Here is a 16,783-nt window from a genome sequence, read left to right on the forward strand (position 1 = left end):
CTGGGATCAATCTGTCAGATCGGGTTCTTTCCTGTGGAAATACATGTGGCATATCAACATCCATCATCATTAATAGCTTACCCCATTCCAGTACGTTTAGGTCTGCAATTGGTTATGACCGTGAGCGGGCCAATGTAACCCCGAGTATGCCCGGTTTTGGCTGGATTGTCTGAGCAATTGAAGCAAGTATTTAATTGAGAAGAACCTCCTTACATGACTTTGAATAACTCAGATTGATGCTCTGATTTCAATGGTATCAAATGGCATTGCGTACCTAGCTACATAGTAGATAGTCAATCCTATTCCATGAGCAGCGGTGATCCGGCGTAATCATCTCAATCGATAAATAAAGTGAAGCAATCAGGTAATTAATCTATGCATTCACTCTACTCTGTATATTCTTGCTATACAGCCAACTTCCTTGTATGGCCGCGAGTTGACGTCATGGCCTTCCGCATCTTCAGCCTCTTCTGAATCATGACGACGTCACCCTGCTAACCCTGCATTCATAAAGCGCCTTCCCGCGAACTTTGATTTCTCTAACTACACACTCTGTACCCAATTCACAATGACTACTCTGCACTGTGAGTACCTTACGGTAGAAACTGAAGTTGGTACTTACAAGGTCTAGATCTCCCTCCCGTGAAGCCCTCCGCTATTGCGCTGGGCACAATCTTCACCCACACTGCCTCCTTGGGTATTCTCGCCCCCGTCTTCGGAGACACCTACCACCGTGCTCAGGCTGCCAACTCAAAGGAAGAGTTCATTAAGTCAAAGGAGGCTGCCGGTGCCGCTGCAGCCTGGGGAAGTTCTCTCGCTGGAAGCGCTGTGCAGACTTATGGTGTGGCTGCATTGATCAACGCCACTGGAACCCTGAGCTACAAGGGTGCCGCCTATTTGGGAACACTCATCTTCTTCGCAACATCTGCTCCAAGCGTATGTTTCTCTATATTCTGATCTGGATGTCTTCTAACTGTTACCTAGTTCGTGAGCCAAGTCTTCGCGGAGAAACGTCCCCTGGACACTGTCGCTGTTGGTGCCGTTTCGAGGGTATTTGAAACCGTTGGACTCAGCTTGTTCTTGACTTGGTGGGGAACGCGCACTCACCCCTTCGACTAAATGATATGACCCGAAGTCATCTTTAGTTCGGATTATGTCTACTGTTATCCACACATCATTATCAGTGCCATGCTTGTATATTTAAACTTACAGTATCGGGTGTAAATGTACACGAAATTGACATCACAAGTCCGATTCGCATTGCGCTTTTATTCTTTCAAGTTCTTGACATTGTGCGGTTTCATGGCTGTAAGCACATAGTATTTAATATCTCCATGCGTAGTAGCTCATAAATAGGCTTGTTCTTTCTTGCCTCTTTGTATACTGCTTATTTTATGGGCTATATGTTGCCCAGGTGAATCTACATTTAGGTATATCCACCTATGTAACTAGACTAGCAAGATGACCCCACATTGATATCACCCTATGCACAGCTTTCACATAGTACTATTTTACCTTGGAGGTTCAGTTCATAGAAGTCTCATATACTGTATCATACTCGACTTATCAATCATTCGAGACCCATTGATTCTCTCCGATTCTCCAAAAGAGGTCTGCACAGGCCCAAGCTTGTTTTTTTGATCGACAGCAAGGGATCTGTATATAGGTACAGTCATCAAGATCGGCTTCGAGAGCTACTGCCACAGTCTTACTTTGCATTACAAAAACCAGATTATCAGTAGCTATTGTGGCCGCTCCTGCTGGAAATTTATAGAATCGCCACTGATTATGTGATCCTTGTTGCGATAAGGTACACCCCCACCAAAACTTTCTCCTTTTCTCATTCAAACCTCAACCATGATAGAAACGCCCAGTTCTCCGACTCAATTGTCTGACTTTGACATCAGTGAATCCTTGGCCCCCTCGCGTGAGAACAAGACCGCCGTGACCACCAAGGTCACGTTTGATGGGCTCTTGAAAGAACCATTGCTACTAAAAGAAGATCTTAAAGATGGATGCGGTGGTCAATTGTGGCCTGCAGGGATGGTCCTGGCCAAATACCTCTTGTGCTGCCATGCCACCAATTTATCTGATAAATCAATGTGGGTTCCAAGAATTTCAACCTTAATTCATTTGTGGGTTACTAACAACCAGCAGTGTCGAACTCGGCGCAGGAGGCGGACTCGTTGGTCTTGCCATAGCACGCGCGTGTCGTCTCGAAGAACGGATCTATATCACAGACCAAGAACCTATGTTTTCTCTAATGGAAGCCAACATTGAACTAAACAACCTCATCCCGAATGCGACTGCTGCGATACTAAACTGGGGAGAACCGATCCCAAGCCAGGTGCCATCAAAACCCGACGTGATTCTCGCTGCCGACTGCGTTTACTTCGAACCCGCATTCCCACTCCTGATTGCCACGCTCCAAGACCTCCTGGGCCCCAACTCGGTGTGCTACTTCTGCTTCAAGCGCCGCAGACGAGCAGATCTGCGGTTCATGAAGATGGCCAAGAAGGCATTCGACATGGAAGAGATCCGTGATGACCCAGGCGCAGAGAGTTACAACAGAGAGAACATCTTTCTATACACAATACGGGCGAAAAAATCTGGTTCTAAAAAAGAATAGAGACATGATATGATATGTGCAATGCTAGAAAAAAATAGATTTCAATCCATTATTTTACACCCCCAACCTGCCAATTCCCACCACTTTTCACAGTTTCAAGGTGTCTCCTCTGGTTTTGGCGCTCGCGTCGACAGAGCCACCATTGATGTCTGTCACACGACCCTCCTTGTCAATGACCTTGACTCCTCCCTTCTTCAAGTCGGACATCATCTGCTGCTTCTCAGCTGCCTTGCCGGGCTGTTGGCGAGTGGGCTCAGCGTTGGCCTTCTTTGAAGTCTTCTTGTTGTGCCTTCTGATCTTGGCCTTCTCCTCGCGAGTCATCTCATCCTTGGAGATAGTTTCTCCGTTCTTCATCACCATCTCTCCTGCGACTCGATCACCATCACCAGGCGTGTAGATCTCTTGCGGTGCAAGTCCCACCGGTCCAGCAGTAGCACTGCCAGCCGTGGGACGTGCTTCTTCCATCATGATGGTGGGTGCGTCGGTGACAACGTTGATGCTGGCCTGTGCGATCTTAGGCTTGTAGTGCCAGTTGCATAGCGTATCCAATTGAGAGCTGACCTCGTTCCAAAGGTTGGTAATCTCGGCATGCTCCCGCATCAACTTGCGGTCCTTCGAGTCGACGTAGTTTGGATCGTTAGCACGAAGATGGTCGGCTTCATACATCTCTGCCAGACCCTGTTGGGGTTTGGTATCATCCAACTCAAACCTACCCCTCCGTGTAGCCTGTGCGTCCGATGCACCTGGCCGACGACGAATGACTTCATCGAATTCCCCGGCAAGAATCCGGCGCTTGACTAGTTCTTCTATATCCTCGGTCGTCTCGTTGGTGACCACTGGAACTGGTTTTCCAATTCGTTCAAAGTCAAGATCCTCTTCAATGAGGGAGTTCACGGGTCTCTCAACTGCCCTGGCTTCACCAGCAAGCATCCATTCTTTCTTTGCGACATTAGCCGCTTCCAAACGACGGATTTCATCAGCAATCCGTGCCCTTTGTTTCTCGTGTGTGGAGCGCGGAGCACCAGAGTCTCCAGATTCATCAAGAGCGGTATCCTCCCCAGCACTGGAAGCATCGTCATCGTCGAACAAGTCTCGTCGCACATCGGCTATGGCACGATCAACATCATCGTCCTCAACTGGCGCATCAGGTTGAGTTTTTGGGAGAGCGCGCATTTTCTTAGAGGATGCTTTGCGTGGCGGGGGTGCAAAAAAGTCGGCGTATTTGATATCGCTGGTGTTCGCCCAGCCAGCCGAATCACCGGTATCCATATCCATATCCATAGCGTCGGAGTCGGAGTCGCCGTTGAGATCAGCATTTCCAAAGGTCGGTCCTTCTTCCTCGCTATCATCCATTTCATCCTCATTTTCCCCAATCGTGCGGGAGGTCTTCGATGTGTCAGCGTTGCGAACAGGCGCGGCGCTTCCAGCCATCAACGGGTTTGTATGCCAATCCACATCCTCCTCGTCGCTGTCCTCGCCCTCTTCGGGGCCTCCCTTGACATCCTGTCGCTCCAGGGCCTCGGACTGCTTGTTGAAATCGTCAATGGAGAAGAACCCATCGTTTAATCCAAACCGGTCCTCGACAAAGACTTCCGGCTCTTCTTGCGCAGAGCCAATCGAAGATTTTTCGTCATCCCATTCTTCCATATCATCCTCCTGATCCATATCCTCGTGCTCCAGATCGTCAGATCCTATCTGAGATTCCTCTTCGGGATCGCCTTCGACATCTGAAGCTTCGGAAACGTCCTCCAACAGGTTCTCATTGCTGTCACTATCGCTTTGCGCGGCCTCGGGATCTGACACCTCATGAGCTTGCTCGTCTTCCGACATCGCTGAATAACCACTGTGTTGCGTGATTAAAGTGATATCCCGTTCGACTTCATCGCCAGTTGACTCGAGGATTCGGGTTGCCTGCTCCCATATTTGATTCGAAGTGAAGCCATCCACATAGAGATTCTTCAGTTGAAGAGTAGCTGAATCTGATTCATGGTCAGATCTTTTGCGCTTTTTGTTGAGTTGCCGGCGAGTAGTTTGGGCGTCCACGATAGAGCCGGCGAGAGAGTCCAGAATGTGCTTCGCAGAATCTACCACGGTGGTGTGTAAATCGCTAGTGGGGCGTAAAAACTCCCATGGAGAGGATAAAGCGGAGGGTAGAGCCATTTCAGATTGAGTGGCAGCCTTTCCCATTGCGAAAGGATGTCTATAGAGGAAATGCGATATGCGGGAAAAAATTATCAAGATGTACGGGCGGTGAGCCAATTAAATGGCAGTTTGATAAGATAAGACATATACATGAACAAAACAGAACAGACACATGAACAGGACCTGGAGACAATGATTTGGTTGTTTTGTTCAAGGATATCTATGTTGTTATAAGAAAATAGTACTTCCTTGAGGGGCTACATCGGGGTGTATCCCGAAGTCATCTCGTCTACGTTCTTCACCATACTAATTTAAAGACTTCGATGTCAAACGTTCACTTAAGGCCCAAAAAGCCTGTGGGCATATTTACCTAGCTCGATAGATATTCGGCTTGGTCATCATTCCAATTTCAGACTTAAGTTGGTATGGTGCGCCCCCGTGAATTCCTGTGCTGCTATGACGCCGTTGCTCCATCATATAAGGTCGATGGCAAACTAACACATCGATTGTTCTAGATATACAGTCTCATTCAGAATCAACAAAATGTGTCATGTAGACATCAGTCAAGGAAATCTGATTGGGGGACATCGCTGGTCTCCAGAGTGGCAAGCGTCGAAAGCATCGAAGAACCCAATGTGGTCAAAATCTAGCCACACAGGAAGACCAACGCAGAGATATCTCTGGTGGGCCAAACTTCCCAATTGATTTTATGTCACCACTGGCTTCTCCAGCCTTTTAAAAACGTGAATTGAATGTCATAATGACGAAAGCAATGGTCTTTATGGAGTAGAGTTCCTTATATATTGGCTTCTTGCACTGAACATATCCCCCACAGATCTATCCATCGAAGAATAACATATCAAAATACTTGTTCATATTTGCCAATCACCAAGATGCCTGTTGCTCAGTACACCGAAAGGCCAGCCAGTGGGTCTAAGTCTCAATTTGAACCGGGTGAGCAACACTGGAGGCGAGTGACGATCTACAACTAATGTCGGTTTTGACTCATAGGCCACAAAATTCCTATCCAGCACCTGACAAAGCCGGGCCTTCAGGCCGATATGGACGATCCCAAGCCCGTATCGACTCATATTCCAACCGAGGATGGCGGCTATCAGATCTATAAAGCTGCCGGAAAGCTTCAAGACAAGAAAGCGATCATCACCGGAGGTGACTCTGGAATTGGAAGAGCTGTCGCTATTCTGTTCGCCATGGAGGGTGCATCGAGTGTAATAGTATACTTACCGGAAGAGGAAACGGATGCACAGGAGACAAAAAGGAGGGTGGAGGAGCTTGGCCAGCAGTGTCATTGCTTGGCCATTGATCTCCGCAAAAAGGAGAATTGCCAAAAGATCGTTGATGTGGCTCTGCAAAAAATGGGTGGTATTGATATCCTCGTGAACAACGCAGCATTCCAGGATATGCTGAGTGATATCAGTGAGTTGGATGAGTATGTCCTCGTCCTGATTGGCGATATCCATGCTAATGTCTGATAGGGACCAATGGGAGCGAACATTTGACACCAATATACATTCTTTCTTTTACTTATCGAAATACTCTCTTCCTCATATGAAGAACGGGTCCACCATCATCAATTGTGCATCCGTCAATCCTTACATTGGCCGAGGTGATCTTTTGGATTACACATCCACCAAAGGAGCCATTGTCGCCTTTACGCGTGCACTGTCAAACCAGCAGGTGAAGAAGGGCATTCGAGTTAATTGCGTCTGTCCGGGGCCAAGTAGGTCTTTCAAAATACAGTATACTACCTAGGAAGCCACCGCTAACCTGTGAGACAGTTTGGACACCTCTTATCCCATCGACGATGCAAACCTCTGCTATGGAACAGTTCCATGCAGTGCCAATTGGCAGGCCAGGTCAGCCCAGTGAGGTTGCAACATGCTTCGTCTTCCTCGCAAGTCAAGATAGCAGCTATATTTCTGGACAGTGTCTGCACCCCAATGGAGGTGTCATGGTCAACGGCTAGACAGATATGCCAAACCGAAGTCAGGGTGACACATGCATACTTTATTAAAGTACCAAACAAGTCAGCCTTGTCCAAACAATATGTTGAATGAGTAGATGCTCGGTCATTCTAGTATACGAACTGGCATAAACAAATCAATATCAACCTCATGCAAAAGTTAGAGGTTGCAAGTGTCCCTTGTTCAGCTAATGTATGGAAGTCTTTTGGAAATTTGAATCAAATTTTTGATGATTGACTGAGAAAGATAGTCCAAATAAAATAAAAGCAGAATGGAAGCAATGTATCAAATCCTGAAGCCTGATATTGATATACAAAATAAAAAGACACAGAGAGACTCCACGGCGGTCGGGTTGAGTCATTTAAAATTTCACCATGCACTATGTTTGAAGAGGCAAAGAAACGACCCTCCGCACCACTATCCAACAATTAACGGCGGTACCACATGCGAGTGATTCTGGTATGCCTCATCTTCTTCTGCAGCTGGAAGATACCATACATCAATGCTTCAGATGTGGGTGGGCCTGGTGTTCCTATTAGTAAAATTGTATATCAAGTCGAAAAAGCATGGCACTCACATCCAGGGACATAGACGTCGACCGGCACAACCCGATCACAGCCTCGTACAACGGAGTAACTGTAGTGATAGTAGCCACCACCGTTGGCACAACTTCCCATGCTGATAACCCATCGAGGATCAGGCATCTGGTCATAGACCTGGCGGAGAGCGGGTGCCATCTTGTTTGTCAAAGTACCGGCGACAATCATCACATCGGACTGACGCGGGGAGGCACGGAAAATAATTCCCAAGCGATCCTGATCATAACGGGGAGTAGACAAATGCATCATCTCTACAGCGCAGCATGCAAGACCAAAGGTCATGGGCCACAAAGAGCTTTGACGGGCCCAGTTTGTAACCTGATCAAGGGTAGTCCTAGTGTGGAGGTTAGCGGAGGCCATTGAGAAAAAGAGAAACCCGCGAGAAAACAAACAAGACATATTGCATAGCACCCTCCTTCTTCTCCTGACTTGGCAAAGGCACTTCCTTCCGGGCCTTGCCTGACGCAGTCAATTGCTGGCCTGTTGATGTTCGGCGCTCGAGGGCTGTCGCTGATTTAACCGAGGAAGTCGAAAGGGCCGCCAGGGGCTGAGCCCGGGGAAGAGAAAGTGCAAGGCGAGGTCGCGCAGCTGTTTTCAATCAGTGGGGTTGGCACTGGCAACGAGAAGAGGAGACGCCTACCGCACAAAGCGCCAGAGATGGCGGGCTTCGCCATGGGCAGCATCTTGAAAGTCGCTTCTTGAACAAGAACTGATGATAAGGAGTGGGAATTGGAAGAGAGAAGACAATTGGACCCTCTTCAGTGGCGACACTCTGAATCAAGAGGGCAGATGTGGCGGGCTCCGGGTGCTGCAGACAAGGAGGACTTTTGGGGTTCCAGTGGAAGAAGAATGATGGTATAGTATTGGTTCGATAAAGATGATGTAAGCTTTTATCTCGATGACTATTGGTCTAATGGTGGTATTTTTCACTTGTTGTACGGAGTATTGTAAAGGCGGTGAAATGCTCGTAAATCCAATTGCCTGTCTCGTCATTGGTTCTTCTGCTCTCATTCTGCCTTGATGCCTGAGCGCGTGTTTCTCTCTACTCTTCCGTATGACAACCCAAGCTCTACTTATTCATTCACGGTATTGCGCGCAATATTCACCAGATTAAGACACAGCAAGACCTTTCACCCCAATAACATTAAGAACATTAGAGATCGTCTCTAAAATGGCAGGTCCCAAGATTGCCTGCATTGGTGTGATTGGAAAGGCAGTGGGTATTGACTTGCTAATCAGGTGCTGGTCTGATAAGCTGACATGGAATACTACAGGACAATCCTCTTCACATTTCCTTATTTCCTCCTTACTGTGATTCCACCATCGAGTTCTCTTTCTTACTGAACTCGTGCCTCGACATCTTTGACATCCGGTGCAAGCAAACATCTATTGATCAGGACCTTGGACTGTTACATGCAATTGATGAACGACTTGCTGCATATGGTTGGTTGACCACCACCGGGATCAAGCTGTTGATCATTGTGGATGTATTCGGTCAGGAAGAGGCTGCTAGTGCTGGGAAAACAGCTGGCCCTGCAATAAGTGGCTTGAGGGATTCTGATATGAAGCCGGTGAGTTTGAAGAATTTTTGTCAGAAGTAGTCTACAGTAAAGCACATTGTCTAACATTTTGATATAGGCGTTCCGAGCATTGCAAAGTGCATATATTCAGCTCTTGCAAAATCCATTCTACTCCCCCGACGATCACGTACCGATTCCTGGCAATAAAGCCGCTTCTATCTCTGCTTGCCAACAAATCTCTAATCAAAGGTTCATTGCGGATGTGAAGCGCGTTGGTGAATCATGGGCACCCGGAAATGCCGTATAATGGAAGGACAGGATAATGATACCCAACTTTGAATGGATGTGTGGCCAAGCAAAAGCCTACAGGAATTTTGGAGCACATAAGAGGATAGCTAACTAGATACCCCCACCAAGTGCTATTTGCATTCATATCTGAAAGTAACAATTTCACACAAACTTCACAACTCATGTCTGAGCTTTCGTATTTTTCCACTTGAACGTCCATTCCTCGACTGTCATAAAAAATTGAAATACGAAGAAACAGGCTGATATTGGGCATCATTTCAATCGTTGGTGGCTCATGGGTTCGATTTCGGTCTGCTCCAAGGAGATCATGATGTTTGATATTTCACGAGGATCACAGACAGCCCACACTCCACCACCTTTGGTGTCAACTCTCCCGACCTCTTTGCCGACCAAATTTCTGCCGACCTTTCCTGGTCCGATTCCAATCCAACGCCTCACACCTCGCTCCTGGTGAAGATAGCGTATGCTGTCCCACCATCTCACAGTATCGGTGCATTGCCGAGAGAGGAGATTCTTGAGGTCATCCTTGGAATGAAAAGGCAAGGCAGAAACATTTGATATGCAAGGCACTGAAGCTGGGAAGGTGATGTTAATTTGTTCCAGTGCATTTCTCATGTAATCCGCAGCTAGCGCCATGGAAGGACTATGAAAGGGGCTGTCACTTTTCAATTTGACAGCCCGTGGATCATGACCTCCAAATTGACGCAGCTGGACTAAGAGAGTCTTGATTCGGTCCAGGCTACCGCTCAAGACAATTTGGTTTTTTGAATTGATATTGGCAACCACCACCTGCTGAATTGCTGGAACTGGGTGGTATGTGTCACTTTCGACGCCTGCGGGCTCAAGTCCTAGGAATTCTTGAACCGTCCGAAGTAAACTGTCCAAATGTTCGGGTTCACAGAGAAGTGCGACCATTCCATAGGTTTCCCCGGATTTCTCGGCCAAGTTTCGTGTACATTGGGCCATGATCTCCGCTCGACCTCGGACTAATTTGAGGGCATCGCCGAATTCAAGATACCCACCGGCAACCAGTGCAGAGAACTCTCCTAAGCTGTGTCCAAGCGTGACATCCACCCGAGATTTAGCGTCAAATCCGAATTCGTCTTCAAGAATGCGAAGAATCAAAATGGAGACTGCCATTACTGCGGGTTGCGAGTTTTCAGTCTTGTTCAACTTGGAGTTGGGTCCATCGGATATGACGCGAGACAATTTGAACCCAAGGGTGCTGTCCATCTCGTCCAAGACCCGAGCGGCCGTGCGAGGAAAACTTTCAATCCAAGCATTTGCCATGCCTACCCGCTGAACTCCATGTCCTATTGTGTGTCAGCTTGTCTTCTCGAGGTTGAAATAGAAGGGGCGGTAAAAGCGAACCCGGGAAGAATAGAGCTGTATGCAGGTCTCGTCTGGTGGATAGGGAAGTAGTAACTGTTGGCTTCAATCCTGTGGCAGCCTGCAACCCGAGGCGCATGAATCTCATTCGGAGATGAACCGTAATATGCGGCGACTTCGAGAGCATCTTCTTAGACTTGGGGATATGCGGCAACCCTTGGGGTCTTGATCTTGACCGTATCAACGCAGCATGTGAGCATGATGGCTGGGGTTCGAAGTCAGAGAGGCAGTCTATCCCATAAAACCAAGGGGGATTGCCATGGCAGGGTGTTTTAGGGAGCAACTCCGCGTGGGGTAGATGGGGATTCACGTGAGCATCTCGGGGTAATCGGATGCGAAGTATCTCCACATAACAGTAAGTTATTTTACAGTACTTCGTACATGTATAGGCATTGATACAAGCTCAAGGAATATCATGGAAAACCTTAGGCTTAGTTCTATCTGCTGTGGATAATGAGATCTAACCTATGCAGGCAAGAATAGTTGTACGAGACTTCCCCCCAAAGATGATATAAGACCTAATTGCGTACAAACAAAAGAAAGCAAAGACATGCAATATTTGCAACCCCTTCTGTATTTGGACTTTCAATGATGTATTTAGTTTGCTGTATGTAGTAGAACAGAAGTAAGTGGGCAAGCAGAACAAGGTTGACATGGAGTTCCTGCAGGCTCCTCACCGCCTTCAGACATCTGCCATCTGTTGTTGATCGGTGCGATCACCTCACGGTTCAGCTCTCTTGCTGGGGAACAACTTCTTGCTTTTTCATATTTTCACTGGCCTTGTGTCAAGTGTTGAGTGTACAGCTTCAACTATCTTTTGAGATCACTGCCCTTTTCTTTTTTTCTCAGCCAGCGCCCCATTCGCGACTCCAAGTTAGGCGCAAATCGAAAATGTTTGTTCCTAAAGCCGGTGGCCGCAATACTCGCCGGCGCCCGAGGACAAGCTCAGACGACTCTGTCAAGCCACCGAAAGCCAAGAGACAGCGCTCAGTCTTGCGTCGCCCAGATGAATCCCCCCCCGACACAGATCTAGGGCGTGACATGGCCAAATTGACCGCACCCACTCCCAATGATGATAATGCCCCTGCGGATCCAATGACCACTGAACTTCATCTACCGACTCGTACTGCAAAACCAGGTGATGGCCTTGGACACAACAACGAGGGGACAATCGTTCTAGTGAGTAACGTAGTTTTGCGCGTTACTGTCCACGTTTGCTAATGCTGTCGATATCAAAAGTCCAGTACCGATTTCTACAACGTGAATCAGCTGCCAGCCTTGCCTGACCAAATTCGCGGCTTACAGTCAGGTTTGTCGCCCTCTACTGAACCTTCCTTACTCCTCCTCTTTTTCTGCGTTTGGTTCTCTCTTACATGGTGTACTTTATTGACCTTCCGAAAGAAGAACCGCTCAGATGCTTTTTTGGAGCTGGTCACGACCATGCGCTAGCTCTAACTCACTCGCATGCCATCGTATGGCCTTACTCAGTATCCACATCTTCTCCGTCACCATCAGACACGTTCACAGTATCGATTCCCGAGTCATGCAGAGATCCAAAAGGCGCAGTTCCGCTTGGTGTTTTACTATCTACAGCTACCGGAGAGTACCCAGGTTTACTGGTCATCATTCCTTCTACCGGGAAGATCATTTACTGGGAGACTGTGTCCAGTGCAGCCTCGCTAGGCTTATCTCGACAGAAACAAAATGGTATCCAAGGATCTACGCCTGGCCTGCTTTCTGGCGAGTATGCCACGGAAATCCTAAATGTGGAGCCTTCGGGGATTATCGCCACATTCTCCACGGGACGAGTAGCACATATTTCTTTGAGAGATCCCCAAGGAAAACCCTCAGTACTCGTCAATTTCCTAAAAAGCACCGCGGGTGCCAGCGGTGGTGGAATCTTTGGTGGTATTAAGAATGTTCTCGGGGGCGGATACTGGAGGAAAGAGGTCACCGCTGTTCAGGCTGGAGGCTCCCATCAACGCGGCCAGCGGGATGTGATCATTGCGACTTCTTCTGGGTTGATCGAGATCTGGGATACACACTGGAATCACGGAAATGCGCTCAAAAAACGATATGATGCCAAAGACGACATTTTGGCGGCTCTTCCTCAGAATTTAACGAAACCGACAAACGACCCAGATCTGAAAATCATGGACTTTGCTTTCTCCATGCTACAATCTTCGGACGACCCTGCTCAGCCTTCGGATGAATCCTGGAACTTGTTTCTGGTTGTTGGCTCGTCCCAGTGGTCAGAAAACAAAGCACTGTCTGTGGTTCACGTTCACTTGTCAGGCACTGAGTCCCGTGTGGTATCTGCGCATCCTGTAGATCTACATCACATCCCAGCTATGCTCAACGACCCAAAGCCCAAGATTTATGTTCCGAAACCAGAAGCAACTGCTTTTATTCTCGTTGGCCAGTCCCTTGTTATTCTGTCGCTGACAAGCGTTGAGGAAACACCAACTTCACAACTACTTCTCGATTCAAATAAGCTACCGATGCCTTTCCAAGACACTATTCACTTGCGATCTGGAAAAGAGCATGAAATACTAGGGTCCACGTCAGAGAACCAATCGCAACACATGCCTTACGCGGCATGTGTGCTCATGCTTCGGAATTTCGGAGTGATTCGTGTCACGGTACTTCCTCGTCCCGAAACAGAAGACGATGCTGACGAGCAGCCTCAAGTTACCGCGAAGCACAAACTTGAGCAGGCTATTTTCTACGGGACCATGGCAAAGAACCCGTTGGATCTATCCAGCGAGGGTGACTTGGACTTCCCTGCCTTAGAGATCGAGCAAGCATCCTTGGAAATATGCAGAGAACTCCTGCAGTCTGAATGCCGGTTCATTCCAAATACCACAATTTCACTCGAACAACATCTTCGACTGAGGGCGAAGGCACTGGACGACCTTGCATCTTTACTTCTACGCAGAGGAAACCCATTAGGTCGAGCAGCAAAATGGGAGCTTCTGTGGGCTGCTGAAAAGATCGCAGCACAAAGGGCCATGTGGAAGGTCCAGGAGGCCTATAAGTGCAAAAGCGACGATTCTTTCCTTGGTCATGTCATTGGATCAATGAGCAACAATTTCAAGACTCAGATTGACCCACACAACGGGGAGGCTGACCCGGTGCGTCAATGGTTCCTGAGTGATTCCTATCGCATGGAACACATTATTCCGTGGATCAAGAACGCCGTCAAACTCGGTCGAGCTGAATCTTGCGGTGATGTACTTGAGTCTCCTGATCGTGCGCGGAACCTCTCGCAACAAATTCTCGAGGCCAGTGAGCTATTCCTGGCAGTCATGGAAACTGCTTTCCGGTATCGCGAAGAGCATCTTGCGCTTTATGGTCTGAATGAAGACTTCGTCGAGGATGGTGTTCTATCCGATGGATATGAGACTCTACCCGAGTTCTGGACATCGAGAGGGGTGGGTTATACCGAAGCAGGAAAGCTCCTCGATTTGGAACTCGATAGCCGTCGTTCTTGGAACAGCGCAAACTTGTCGGGTGCAGATTTCCCTGATGCCCAGGTTCTAAACCGAACAGCAGCGAACAGCGCTCGACATCTCCGTGTCCTTGGTCAAATGCACCAGGAACGAACTCGATGGCTTTCTGCCCAGGGAGACCCAAAGCTTCTCGACGAGAGCGCTTCACTCGAACATTTGCATGTCGAAAATCGCAAGTGGTACCTTTTCAAGTTGGCCGGTGTCGGGCATCTTGAAGACGCTCTTAGGTTGGCAGAAAGCTTCCGCGATATGGATGCTTTGGTCGAGTTGATCGTCGAGCTTCAGGATCAAAAGAAAAACCGACCAGTCCAAGGATCTTCAGAAGGTGTACCGACAAGTGCAGATCAGCTTGACCCTGCCCAACTGATTTCCACATATTTCGACAAGTTTGGTGACATTTGGGCGGATGCATACTTCTTCCACAGAATCAAGTTCGGTTACCCAGGAACGCTACTTGCAATGCGGAAATACCAACCTGCCGTGACTCGATTCCTCCGGCAAACGCCCGCGTATTCTCGTTTGAGTTGGATTAATGATGTGACGGGCGAAGACGACTACGACACTGCTGCTGCCTCATTGGAAAATCTCGCGCTTAACAGTGAGAAGGACTTGTGGAGCCACCGTGTTGAAATCTCGCTGGCGAAGCTAAGCAAGTTAGCAACACAAGAGCGTATGCATCCACAGGCTCAACCTTCTTTGGTTTTGCAAGGGGATGTCAAACGACTTGAGGATTTCGTTGAGGTCGATGGGATCCAGGAGACTTTGTATGAGCACCTTCGGCCAATTTGGGAGGGCGCAATTGACCGAAAGGCTGAGGCTGAACTGGCGCTCGAGTGCTATGGGGGTCACCTATTCGAAGACCGGCCATCGCTCCGTGAGATCTTGAGTGATACTCTCTCCACCCTCGTCAACAGACAGGTTCTTGCTTTCGACGATCTGGTCGACCTTTTGACGTTGCTCGGCCCTGTGCAGCATGCAGAAGACGGTGATGATGAGATTGTGAAGAGCGAGTTCCATCTAGCTCTACGAGTTCTTGATCATGGTCGCTATGGCCAGCGAGACTCTTCGTACCTCATGGCTTTGCAGAGATTAATATGGCGGCGGTGCATGATCAAGGATGACTGGGTGGCTCGAGGCAAGGCCGCTGAAGTGTCAAATGGCGATTTCGATCGCTCCATTGGTGACACTTCCCTTTGTCGAACTTTGAGCGCATGCTTAGAGGAGGGTGAGTGCTCTCGACCTTTTGTGGGATATATTGATCTAATTTGTATATTCCCAGGTCCCAAATCAGCCAGCCACCCATCTATCTATGCGGCTCTTTCTCCTGCTGATGCCTTAATGACTGATGCAGACTCTGATATACTTACTTCACGGTTCCGCCCAGAGCAAAAGTCACGATTGGCGCTCGACCTTAAGACTGAAAACGACATCTTACGCCAGTACATTGAGATCGGAAAGCTTGATTTCTGGATCCAAAATATTCTTGAAACGGCAAAAGCCCGGGGGTTAGCTCCTTGTGGGATCGGTGGTAATGCTGCAGCGGAGATTTAAAGCTATGGGTTGTGGGCTCAAGATCTTGAGCATGGCAGAATTGAACGGTTGATATCTGGTGTTTAGCCGACGTCTCATAATATTTGTGAATTGTTGAACCAATGCCGACCTCTTTACGTAGTTGTCTTCTCTCTTTTTCTCTCCTTGAGTTGCCCTTGGTAGAGTATGAGTGTTTACAGATATAAAACTCAGAAAATTAAAGTCTCTGTGATTTGAAAATTCCTGATACCATATCTGTTGCGTTTCGTGGTCCCCTCATGATGATCTGTTTGTTCATGAACAACCGGTGCGCCCATTAGATTCATTCAGGTGGGGATACTTGATGTTTCCTAGTAGTTCACTCCGTTGTGATCAATCTCATTGTCGGTGTTGCTGCTAGTGCTCTGGACTTTGGTGACAGTGCTCTCCGTTTCTGCCGACACGTCGGAGGCGCCATGAAAACCTTCTTCAAAGACAGGCTCTGGGTCAAATGCCTCAAATTTGGTGCTAAAGTCAGCCAATCCCTGGGTGCTGCTATTCGAGCGACGCCGAGTGTTGGTGAACTTGTAGTCGCAGTCCTGCATTTCATCGCCAGAGCGACCCCTAGACAAAAGATTTTAGAGAGATAAAGATCCCTCTTGGTGCTCAATGCTCACCAGTTACCCTTGCCACCACCGTCCTTCTTTGTCTTGCGAGGATCAGCATCAGTGGGGCCAGACTTTGCAAAATAACGTGGAAGATTGTCACGAGTACCCAGCATACCGTCAGCTGGGTGATCACGGTCATTCAGCTTGTGCGAGCGAGTCACTTGCATCGTAATAAATAAGTGTGTAGTAACAAGCAAACGCACAAATAACTTACTTTTGATTCAGATGGTGAAAGTTGGAAGTCCAATGATTTGAGGGAGATGGGCAGATATAATGCAGGTGGCGTGACTCGTGACCTCATAGCCCGGGGATAATGCGGGGGTGGGTCCCACACCCTTGTTCACCAGTTTCTTCCAGGGTCACGGGGATAGCCCATTTATTGTCGTGAACGCCTGCAGATGAGCTGGTCCTGCAATAATCTTGTCTTTTGCTAGGTAGATGTCATGTCAATCAGGTAAGGTGGAAAGACAACAAGTAGTCAGGGAATAGCAAGAGAAATGGTTATCTTATTGTAAGATTAA

The 16,783-nt window shown here is 48.1% G+C and overlaps 9 protein-coding genes across 9 annotated transcripts; 5 read left to right on the top strand and 4 right to left on the bottom strand.

Annotated features, from left to right (window-relative positions):
* Positions 1 to 557: 557 nt before the first annotated feature.
* N7508_000781 (DUF1761 domain-containing protein) lies at positions 558 to 1,119 on the top strand (the record flags this gene model as incomplete). The annotated part of the gene is made up of 3 exons (XM_058458866.1): positions 558 to 584; positions 632 to 936; positions 985 to 1,119. The coding sequence occupies exons 1-3, from the start codon at positions 569 to 571 to the stop codon at positions 1,117 to 1,119; spliced, it is 456 nt and encodes a 151-aa protein (XP_058325088.1). The 5' UTR covers positions 558 to 568.
* A 738-nt stretch (positions 1,120 to 1,857) lies between these two features.
* Positions 1,858 to 2,629, top strand: N7508_000782 (uncharacterized protein; the record flags this gene model as incomplete). The annotated part of the gene is made up of 2 exons (XM_058458867.1): positions 1,858 to 2,102; positions 2,158 to 2,629. The coding sequence occupies 2 exons, from the start codon at positions 1,858 to 1,860 to the stop codon at positions 2,627 to 2,629; spliced, it is 717 nt and encodes a 238-aa protein (XP_058325089.1).
* An 87-nt stretch (positions 2,630 to 2,716) lies between these two features.
* Positions 2,717 to 4,816, bottom strand: N7508_000783 (rRNA-processing protein MPP10; the record flags this gene model as incomplete). The annotated part of the gene is made up of 1 exon (XM_058458868.1): positions 2,717 to 4,816. One exon carries the CDS (start codon positions 4,814 to 4,816, stop codon positions 2,717 to 2,719), a length of 2,100 nt encoding a protein of 699 aa, XP_058325090.1.
* An 848-nt stretch (positions 4,817 to 5,664) lies between these two features.
* On the top strand, positions 5,665 to 6,758 carry N7508_000784 (oxidoreductase, short-chain dehydrogenase/reductase family; the record flags this gene model as incomplete). The annotated part of the gene is made up of 4 exons (XM_058458869.1): positions 5,665 to 5,725; positions 5,783 to 6,221; positions 6,268 to 6,512; positions 6,571 to 6,758. The coding sequence occupies 4 exons, from the start codon at positions 5,665 to 5,667 to the stop codon at positions 6,756 to 6,758; spliced, it is 933 nt and encodes a 310-aa protein (XP_058325091.1).
* A 426-nt stretch (positions 6,759 to 7,184) lies between these two features.
* Positions 7,185 to 8,038, bottom strand: N7508_000785 (NuoB/complex I 20 kDa subunit family protein; the record flags this gene model as incomplete). The annotated part of the gene is made up of 4 exons (XM_058458870.1): positions 7,185 to 7,279; positions 7,334 to 7,689; positions 7,748 to 7,943; positions 7,996 to 8,038. 4 exons carry the CDS (start codon positions 8,036 to 8,038, stop codon positions 7,185 to 7,187), a joined length of 690 nt encoding a protein of 229 aa, XP_058325092.1.
* Positions 8,039 to 8,526: 488 nt separating this feature from the next.
* Positions 8,527 to 9,182, top strand: N7508_000786 (uncharacterized protein; the record flags this gene model as incomplete). Its single annotated transcript, XM_058458871.1, has 3 exons — positions 8,527 to 8,571; positions 8,630 to 8,926; positions 8,994 to 9,182. 3 exons carry the CDS (start codon positions 8,527 to 8,529, stop codon positions 9,180 to 9,182), a joined length of 531 nt encoding a protein of 176 aa, XP_058325093.1.
* A 254-nt stretch (positions 9,183 to 9,436) lies between these two features.
* On the bottom strand, positions 9,437 to 10,474 carry N7508_000787 (ACP S-malonyltransferase; the record flags this gene model as incomplete). Its single annotated transcript, XM_058458872.1, has 1 exon — positions 9,437 to 10,474. One exon carries the CDS (start codon positions 10,472 to 10,474, stop codon positions 9,437 to 9,439), a length of 1,038 nt encoding a protein of 345 aa, XP_058325094.1.
* A 990-nt stretch (positions 10,475 to 11,464) lies between these two features.
* N7508_000788 (putative nuclear pore complex subunit Nup133) lies at positions 11,465 to 15,636 on the top strand (the record flags this gene model as incomplete). Its single annotated transcript, XM_058458873.1, has 4 exons — positions 11,465 to 11,752; positions 11,813 to 11,882; positions 11,975 to 15,310; positions 15,365 to 15,636. The coding sequence occupies 4 exons, from the start codon at positions 11,465 to 11,467 to the stop codon at positions 15,634 to 15,636; spliced, it is 3,966 nt and encodes a 1,321-aa protein (XP_058325095.1).
* A 329-nt stretch (positions 15,637 to 15,965) lies between these two features.
* N7508_000789 (uncharacterized protein) lies at positions 15,966 to 16,429 on the bottom strand (the record flags this gene model as incomplete). The annotated part of the gene is made up of 2 exons (XM_058458874.1): positions 15,966 to 16,218; positions 16,272 to 16,429. The coding sequence occupies 2 exons, from the start codon at positions 16,427 to 16,429 to the stop codon at positions 15,966 to 15,968; spliced, it is 411 nt and encodes a 136-aa protein (XP_058325096.1).
* Positions 16,430 to 16,783: the final 354 nt, after the last annotated feature.

Source organism: Penicillium antarcticum, assembly GCF_028974205.1.
Source record: "Penicillium antarcticum strain IBT 31339 chromosome Unknown utg000001l_segment0_segment0, whole genome shotgun sequence".
NCBI classification, from domain to species: Eukaryota; Fungi; Ascomycota; class Eurotiomycetes; order Eurotiales; family Aspergillaceae; genus Penicillium; species Penicillium antarcticum.